At 38.9% G+C, this 10,000-nt stretch overlaps 1 protein-coding gene across 1 annotated transcript in view; it reads right to left on the bottom strand.

Moving 5' to 3' along the window:
* USH2A (Usher syndrome 2A (autosomal recessive, mild)) overlaps positions 1–10,000 on the bottom strand; it is a 408,238-nt gene that overhangs the window by 185,217 nt on the left and 213,021 nt on the right. Inside the window, 1 exon segment of the mRNA XM_005879907.2 lies at positions 4,934–5,085. Coding sequence (XP_005879969.1) covers positions 4,934–5,085 — 152 coding nt within the window.

Below are 10,000 nucleotides of genomic sequence, written 5' to 3'. Positions count from 1 at the left end.
TTGTGATTTCCGGGATACGTGGATCAAATCCCACTGTGTTGAGGCCCGTGGCTGTGCATAGCCAGAGTCTATTGTCAGGACTGCTTACCAACAATGTTCATGTTATTGCACAGTAGAAGAAATGCATAAGATCTGTTTCCATTGACTTCCTGACTTCTGGGCTTGGTCAAAGGCTATAACAATTTCTTTCTTTCTTTCTCTCTCTCTCTATCTCTCTCTCTCTCTCTCTCTTTCTCTCTCTCCATGAAGATGACATCATGCCAAACACCAAAAAATAAATGTACCTGAGTGACTCCATCCCTAAGGTATAATCACAAAAACAGCTAAAAATGTCATTAATACAGTGTTAATGAACCTCTGAAGAGCAAAAGATGAATTGTTTGAATAGAGGGACACTGAATTAAAATAGAATCCCTAACTGCCAAGGCCCAGAAAGATTTTAAAAGCTAAATAAATAAAATGACTAAGTGACCAGAGGGAGGGAAAGTTGTAAGAAAGAAAGGGGTTTGGAGTGTTTTAGCATCTCTGAATAACTGGCTTTAAATTGTTAACAACCACAAATCGTAAGTATCACTCATAAATGTTGGCCTTTTAATGAATCAGTGAGAACCTTGTTCATGGGCTTCTAGCTTCCAGAACTGAGAGAAAAGAAATGTCTACTGTTGTTTTTTTTTAAAAGATTTCTTGAATATGTTGATAATTTTGACCTGATTTTTAAAGTGTAGGCCCATGCCTTACAAGAAGTTGATTAAACATGAAATCCTCAGGCAGGCAAATATTCTCAATTATGAAACCTCCATTTCTAAGGGGGCATATGCTGTCCCAATAATGAAAATAAATGTGAAAAAAACAGTGTTAATTTTTAATAATTATGAGGTTACAACATGTCTTATTTTCATCTGAGAAAGACTATAGAGTTCTCTAGATCTATAACTCCTGCTCTTTTTTTCAGTCTAATAGCTATGTACAAAAATGACCAAGAAGCTTGACTGAAAAAAATATCAATTCATCATTTTAATATTTCATAACAATGCAAATGGTTTCATTATGTCTACGTATTTGGTTGAAACTATTGCAAAGAAATGATTTTAAAGAGTTCCAAGTAAAATGAGACTAAAGCAGTTGAAGAATTAAGAGCAATTTCAGATAATTATATCACTATCCTCGAATGTCTGGTTAATTCAAAGTAAATATATTTTTAACATTTCCTTAAATATCTGAATAAATACTCCAGATTTTGCTCTACATTAAATTTGGCAATTATACTATTTTGCACTGACTCAATCTTAATCTTTACATTTTTTAAATTATTTTTTATTATCTAACTTGCCTTTAAAAAATGTCAAAGAAAAGGAATTCTGGAAGTTTAGCTTGGATTTCACATGGAAACCTCCCATGACACAGACAAAAAATAAAATGTCTGAGCACAAATGGTCAATGAAAACATGCATTTTCATTATCTTTTCATTCCTGATGAAACTCTTACCAAATAGCAGAAACCCTTGTATAAATTATATTTAAATTTTCACAGCAACCCTTTAAAAGTAGGCATCATTTTCCTTTTGTAATAGCTGAGGAATCAGAAGCTTAGTAGAAGCAGTATGCTTCCCAAGGAGGCATGGGACATCACAGCAGTAATAAGTGGGCTGATTTCCCATGTAGAATTCTCCCAACTCGCATCATTTTCCTTTTGTAATAGCTGAGGAATCAGAAGCTTAGTAGAAGCAGTATGCTTCCCAAGGAGGCATGGGACATCACAGCACGTAATAAGTGGGCTGATTTCCCATGTAGAATTCTCCTGACTCTATAATATATATTGTAATTAAAATGTAGGTGTCTTACATACACATTCATGTAAAAAAAATGAATGTGAAAATGCCTGTGTCCATGTGTGTCTGGGTGTTTATCTGTATAAGCATGCCAACGCCAGGAAAACAAGCCAGGTTTTTAACTATCTGACACAGCAATGACCTATAGTTTCAGACTCGGTCCTTAAGAGGGTCCCCGGGGAACTGAATCCAATGAATGTTCTAAGGCCAGACACACTAATAAAATTCCCAATCTCAGACTCCAACGGCAGCAGTATCTAACATGGGCTAAATGGGGGAAAATAAGCCAAAGCAAATGGTTCTCCTAGGCACAAATTAATTTTATTTTTTTTATAGAGACACCAAGTGTGAATGGTTTCTCTCTAATATAATTCAATAATATAACTGAAAGGAAAGCAATTAAAAAGTTCTCCGTTGCGTTTTTTGTTTTTGTTTTTCATTATTTCATACTTTTATAAAGCACCAATTACGAGATTTAATATGATGATGCATATTAGCATGTTAAAATTAGGATCAAACACATTGCAAATTGTTTTTCGTATTGGGATTTCCTTAAAAGCAAAATACATTGCGTACATGGAGAAGAACTAAACAAGTGATAAAGCAATCTTTTTTTTCCCCCCTAAATGGCTACAGAGCAAGTCCTTCTGAACCACAAATAAGAGGTAATGAACTTGGTCAGGGTAAGGGAAAAATAACTTATTGAGCTAATACTATATTAAAATGGTAAGAGTATGGAATTTGTGATGTACTTTTATTTTTAAAATATTGTATTTTTCAAATTTGTCCTTTCAAACGTATTTTTTCTTTTATATGAGCAATGTGCAAATTTTGAGGGTGAACCATACCACATTTGAGACTGTAGAACATATCTGTCATAGAAAACATTGAATAGTATTTCCCCACATGCATGAAAAAATATTAAATATATAACAGATGAAAAATAAATAGGCAGGTTTCTAAGAACCAAGAATTATCATTAAGAAACATTGTTAGACGAACCAAAAATTTGACTCTCTCACTATTTATTCTTTGATCTCTGCCATAAAAACATTAAAAAATATAAATTATAAACTTTTATTTCAATAAGATGTTATAACATCCAGCTTCATATAAAGAATGCCTGTAAGTGGTGTGTGTGTGTGTGTAATTATAACATCCAGCTTCATATAAAGAATGCCTGTAAGTGGTGTGTGTGTGTGTGTATGTATGTGTGTGTGTGTGTATGTATATATATATATATGTATATATACATACACACACACGCATATGCACAATCATTACATTTGGCTGAATTCTGTTGAATGTCATATTGTTATTTGGTAATTTGATCATAAGAAAGTCTGACTTTTAAGACTGATTCATACATTTCTTAAGTCAATATGGACACATTAAAAAAAGATCATGAACTAAAAAAACCTGAATTTGTAATATCCTACATGATTGTGATAGATATCTAGGGCTATTCAGAGTACTCATATGTAATCTCTTAAGGGCATATTACGTACTGTAATTGGTACACAATATTTTAGAAATCAATTGAAGACTACAGGTTTTAACTTCCTGGCAGCATCTAGTTGACTTGTTCTAAATAAAGACATTGCCGTTCAAGCCCAGTGAGTAGAGATGGATCACTGACTTGGGAAGAGCGTTGCACAGTGAGCTCAGGATAAAGAAGAGATCCGAGGGGAGAGAATAAGTCCCCCTGGTGTCAGGACTGGGTCTGGAACGGACGAGGCCACAGCAGAGTGGGTTTTACAGTCCAATTCCGTTTCCCCCTGCCCATCAGGGCTCTGTGGCATTTGATTTCGTGAGGCTCACATCGCCTCCAATACACGCAGGACACAGATCGATAACTGTGTCCCCCTTGGTTAAAGCTGTGGGAACATTCAGAGACAGGGTGGGGGGGAGCCCATGCAGTAGCAAGGTTAAAGCTGTGGGAACATTCAGAGACAGGGTGGGGGGGGGGAGCCCATGCAGTAGCCGAGACCACAATGGGCAGATTCTATTTTTGAAAAAGTCTAAGTTTCAAGCTCTTGTGAAATGTTCTTTTGTTTCTTTTTCCTTTTTTATTTTTTTGAATGGAGAAGAAAAGCTGGCCTATTGCCATTCCTGCTTTTAAGAGTAAGTAACCGTCTGAGGGTCTGGGCTATAAAATACTTAATGGCAATAAAGACTACAGCTAGGTTCCACAGATAGATGACGTTATTAGCAGCTTGGAATGCGACCAATTGCTGAAACAAAATGGGAGGCGCAATGAAAAATAAGGAGGCAAAACTTAAATGGTGGCGCTGTTTTTCAAGGTAATATTTATACAATACACTCTTCAATGAAGACAGAGTGCATTAAAATGACAGGGCATGAGCCAAGATTGCCAGAAAGTATCTAAAACTAATGAGCATTTCCCTTAAAAGAAGGTAAATCTCATTAATCAAGAAAAAACGCACAAAATGAAAACGTAATGTTTGGAAACTAAAGAATGGCTTGCTAGGACAATTACGTGCTATTAATTGGATTTTTAAAATGACACCAGTAATAAAAAGCACAATTTCGTCAATCTTTTAGCTCCTAATGAAATATGGGTGTGTATTGTAGATTTCTGAAATGAGGATATAAAAAGCTGATATTAATGTAATTTTAAGTACGGTTCTCATGAAGCTATATCACACTCATAAAATTTAAATATTTTATTCTAATAGATGAGGCAAACTCAATGTTTTCATTGATTAGCCCAATTATTGTGGAGCAGTATTGACATATTGTGGCAGTTACAGGCTTTCAATTATTTTCACCTTTTAAACTTAAACTTACTTAGTTGTAGAACCCAATATCAGGGAGAAAAAATGTACTTAAACTAGGATACTAAATTCGGCAAAATTGTATGTTTGCACGTTTTATTTTCAATAACATTTAGATGATTCTGTCCACTATGTGCACTCTTGACATTTATGTTGAATACAGACAATTACTAACTCCTAAGTGACATTTTATAAAAAGAAATCCCCCCATCCTCATTGAAAGGCTAGCTGAGCAGAGAGCCCTACGTTTTCCTTGTTCCTGTCCCCTGACATGGAATGACCCCCAGGCTGTCCACACACACTCACCAGTGGGCCCAGAGCACACCCTCTGGCCGTGCAGGCCTGGACTCTGAAAGAATGTAAGCTCCACGGAGCAAATCCGTAAGCATGGCAGCTGAGCTCTGAGGAATTGTGAATGAGCAGTCCATCCAGATAGAGCCCATAGCGTGTGATCACACCTGGAAAGATAACAATTGGCACTGAGTATGATGAGTAGGCAACAGCAAAGAATGACTTCGAAAAAGCAAGCACTTCGTTTTTAAAAAATATTTTTTAAATTGATTTTATAGAGAGGAAGGGAGAAGGAGAGAGAGAAACGATGAGAGACAAACATTGATTGGCCGCCTCCTGCATGCCTCTCCTGGGGATGGAGCCCACAACCTGGGCATGTGCTCTGACCAGGAATCCTACCGTGATCTCCTGGTTCATGGACTGAGCCACACTGGCCGGGCAACAAGCACTTGATGTGACTCCTAATTTTGTGGAATCACAGCATCTGGTATTTCCGAGTCTGAACCCTGTCTCTTCCCAAAGGGTAAAAGAGTCTTTAAACCCTTAAATATCAAATTGCTAAGCCCACAGTCTCCCTGTTTGCTCTGCATCTACTTCCTTTTCCCTTTTGTTCCTCCGACACTTCAGTAACCAGCTCCTCTATTAAAGAAATTCTGTCTTAAAGGTCTCGCACGTTTTCTCTTTGGTCAATTAGACCTTGATCAATACTTCCTTAAAGGATGAACACTTTTTAAAGTTTCAATGAGTTAATACTTTAATAACGCTACTTATGACCCATTTGCCTTTTTTGAAGGTAACTTTGCACAATTGATGTTTCTGAAAGCAGGTCTATTTCCCTCATTTCCAGATTTTGGAAAGAGAGTCTTCGTTTTACCATCACGTGCCACAACAGTCCCACAAGAGCATGGCTACTCCCACTGGCTCTCCTTTATTCTAGGGGGACCATCCGGGGTACCGCTGAGGATGCTCACCAGAAAGCATTTGATTCAATGCCACTTCATATGAGACACACAAAAGCACAAATGAATTAAAACTAAGAAATGACAGATACCCAAGAGAAAACCAAGTACTTCATTGAAAATTTAAGAGAAAAAAGATGGATCAAATCACAGTTATAATAAGGACAAGAACTTATGATGTGCCAGGCACCCTGCTAAGCAATCACTGAATACACACACACACACACACACACACACACACACACACACACACAATCTACGTACAAATAATGTGTTGCAGAAGCTCTTAAAGAACTTGTAAGACGTCTGAAATGCAATCTACTTGACCTACTTCTCAACATTGAAACAGAAAGTACCCAAATCAATATTTCCCTTTTCGTACATAATTGGGGGACAGAGAATTTCTTTTATGCTGGGATTATGTGTATAATATCTCACTTCCCTGATATATTGAGAAATTAGATGTTTTACAGAAGTTCATTTTCATTATAACTAAATCTCAGCCCTTAAGTACAAACTTTCAAAATCTGGACCATTTGGAAGGAAATCTTTCTAGCAAGTGCTACACATCTGTCTTCTCACTCAGACGGTAATGAATGTAATTGGATCACTTCTGTGATGAGTCCAACCGCGCACATGGACGTCAAAGGCTGAAGTCTCTCATTCAGTCATGCCCTCTGGGGCGCATAGACACAGGACCCTCACCCAGCTCTTACCCTTAACATCCCTCAGCGGCTCTGCTTTGCCACTCCTTGTGTCTACTTTTTTGAGTTCTTTTCCATCCTCCCACAGTGACAGTCTTTCGAAAGTCACTTCCTGGATTTGTCTCCCTGACTCACTCTGGCAAGTCAACCCCTAGCAAGCTCTGCGGAGAAAGCAGATACCCGTGACATCTGGAACTCTGGATGAAGAAATAACAGACGGTGACTGAGACAGGGCTTAGTGTAAGATGAGCACATGACAATGAGCTGAGCATAAAGTTAAGTGAGATTTGTGACAGTTAATTCAACTGCTAAGTGTCTTTTTTTTTAGCACCTAGGATGCGCTTGAATTGAGAGGGAGATGACACTGGAGTCCCATTTCAGTGCAGGTAAGATCGGACACACGGACGCACGCACACATTCTGTAGATAACCCATATTTGACAGCATTTGTAGAAAGGGCTGAAAGAGCAATCGTAGAACAGAACTATATAATGAGTATACGCTGGGTAAGTGGTGTTCCCTTTAAATATTTTTTTTACATCCTCCTCTACCTCATCCAACATACCAACTCCATCTCGAGTCTTGTTAGCTTTACGTCCAAATTGATCTTTACCCACGTCAATATCTATGGCCATCAAATCTTTTCTGCTGTTATCTCACACCTGAGAAGAACAGTCACCTATTTTCTTGTTCCCACACAATCAGTGATCCTCAAATCAGGAAGCATGTAAATGTGTCGTGAGGATGAAACAGACACGTGATGTTGGCCTCTCGTGTTTTGTGCCTTTTGGTCGAGGTGTCATCATCCAATCACTGGATTTCAAGGTCAGGCCAAAGCAGGACACAGGGATGGTTTAGAGCTGGTGTCCACATATGCCCTCAAAAAGGGAGCCTGCGACTAGGCCAGGTCGTTCTTTTGATTTGGTCTGGCCAAGACCATTAACTACAAAATCCCAAATTAAGGACACACAGCCAAACTTTCTGGTAAATTCCTGAACAGCAAGAGACATCATTCGAAGAGCCCACTCCATTTCTTATCAATATACGCAGGCAGATTTCATTGCTTGTTACTCTTAGCAGATTTTTTGATATGAATAGAAGTATAATATGAAACATTTCCTATTCAATTCCAAAAACATGCATTTAGTAATAAGTTTCAAACATCTATTAACACAACAATTTTCAATGCCCTCAGATTCCCAAGGTGAGTAACAAAAACTAATGACTATAATCTAGTGGACTTTTAAAATTAAGCCTAAAGAGATAATTTCCTTTTCTGGCTCGAGTGCAGGACGTATATGAATAGCTTTGGGAAAAGCAAAATGCCAGGTTCTGGAAAGGCCATGTAAGTATTTCTGAAATTATAAAACACTTTATTATTAAAAACGTACTGAAACTTTGAGTTAAACATTAGCTACATGCTCTGTATGAGTTATTTCACTTAACTGTGGCAACACCAAGAAATAGAAACTGCTATTTGCCTTGTTATATAGTTGAGCACATGGAGTCTTAGAGGAGCTAAGCCATTTCTCAAGGTCACACAAACAGGAATTCAGGTGTGGAACTTGGCGATCACATCCCACTGCTGCTACTACGCCTGTCAGCCATGGCCAGTCTCCTTTTCTCTTCTAAATTATTTAACGATCACATTAAAATAAAGACCTGATCGCATGGCTGGTGTGGCTCAATGGTTGAGTGGTGACCTATGAACTAGGAGGTCATGATCCGATTCCCAGTCAGGGCCCATGCTGGCTTTTGGGGTCCATCCCCAGTAGGGGGCGTGCAGGAAGCAACCAACATATGATTCTCTCTCACATCAGTGTTCCTCTCTCTCCCTCGCCCTTCCTCTCTAAAAAAAAGAAAAAAAAAGAAAAAAAATCAATAAAAACATAATTACAAAACAAAAAAACAAACAAACATGTTCTCACCCTAAAAGCGATTGAGATGAGCCTAATGAAAAGATTCACATATATTTATCGAAAGTCAATTACCTGAAAGGTACTATGCTTGGTGCTTTGGGGACAGAAAGAATAAGACAATATCAATCCTTATGGAAATAAGTAAACTTCCTTTTCTTCTTTTTTTTGCTTTCAACCTTCTGGTTTGGCTTTTATCTGAGAAGGAAGGGGTTAACAACTGAGGGTGGCCTTTCCCGTGGCCCTAGGACTCCCGAGGATCTCACTGTTGGCTGAATGCTCCTTGGAACACTCACTCAGGTTAAGGAGGATCCACCTGAGGGCTGGATCCTGGACCAAGGGCCAGACCCACCTGTCCATGCTGCATATGAGTGATGTTTAGCTGGTATGGACGGGAGAGACACAGCTGCCCCAGAACAGGGACACTCATGGTCCTTATGCTGAACTTGACACTAGAACTAATGCACCAAAAGGAAGAAATGTCATCAATCTTTATTTGATTAATTAGAATAAAGATTTCACAACAAATAGAATGCTTTCAATGAGATAGCAGCAATAAGTCACTTCACATTTATTATTCAAATATCACAGATTGATTAAAAACGTCTGCCTTTATAACTTTTGAACATGGCTCTCCTTGTTTGCTTTTAAAATGTCTACTGTGACTAAACTAGGTGGAGCAGCATGGAAACTGTTTGTTTGCTGGTTTGCTGTGGACGCTCAGGAATGAAGGAAAGCCTTTCTCATTGATTTCCACATCCAGCCCCCAAATTCTGCATGTTAAGTGTGGATTAACTGAGACTTAGGGATCAATCAGAGTCTCGGTGGGGAACTCATGGCACCTTAAATAGACAACGGGGGATAATTAGTGAAGGGACCATTCATGAAGATATCGGAGGGGTAAAGGGAGAGCAATCCATGATAATAAAGCATCCCCAGCTAGGACCAGCTAGGACTCCTGGGAGACCAGTTGGCTGAGACCAGCAAACACCCTTCCATGTGGAGAACAGGTTCGGGAATCTGGAGAAAGAGCTGAGTTATAGGAAAGGTCCACTGGATAGGACCTATGGCCTTTGGTTGAGGAATGTGGCCCGGGAGCCCAGAGTCAGGCAGAGGAAATCAAGTTCTGAGACTGTGTCTCCCTTCATCCTCTCCTCTCTTGCTGCTGCCCCTGCCCCTGCCCCTGCCCATGGACAAACCAAGAGGAAGCCAGAGAGAGCGAGAGAAGAGGCCTAATGACGTTGTGACTAAAGGTCAGCCTAGGACACAAGGCTGAGGGGAGATGAGTGGAGAGTGGATTGAGAGGCAGAAGGAAAATATCTAAGATTTTTTTTAAAAAATGCAAATTTACAGCATGGATGGACCTGTAGAGAATTATGCTAAGCAAAATAAGCCAGTCAGAGAAAGATAAGTATCACATGATCTCACTCATGTGGTATCTAATGAACAAACTGATGCACAAAATAGATCAAGAGACACAGAAGCATGGAACAGTCTGTAGAAC

Source organism: Myotis brandtii, unplaced genomic scaffold, assembly GCF_000412655.1.
Source record: "Myotis brandtii unplaced genomic scaffold, ASM41265v1 scaffold612, whole genome shotgun sequence".
NCBI lineage: Eukaryota > Metazoa > Chordata > Mammalia > Chiroptera > Vespertilionidae > Myotis > Myotis brandtii.
The sequence above is the reverse complement of the archived record's forward strand: the minus strand, read 5'-3'. Positions and strand labels throughout refer to the sequence as shown.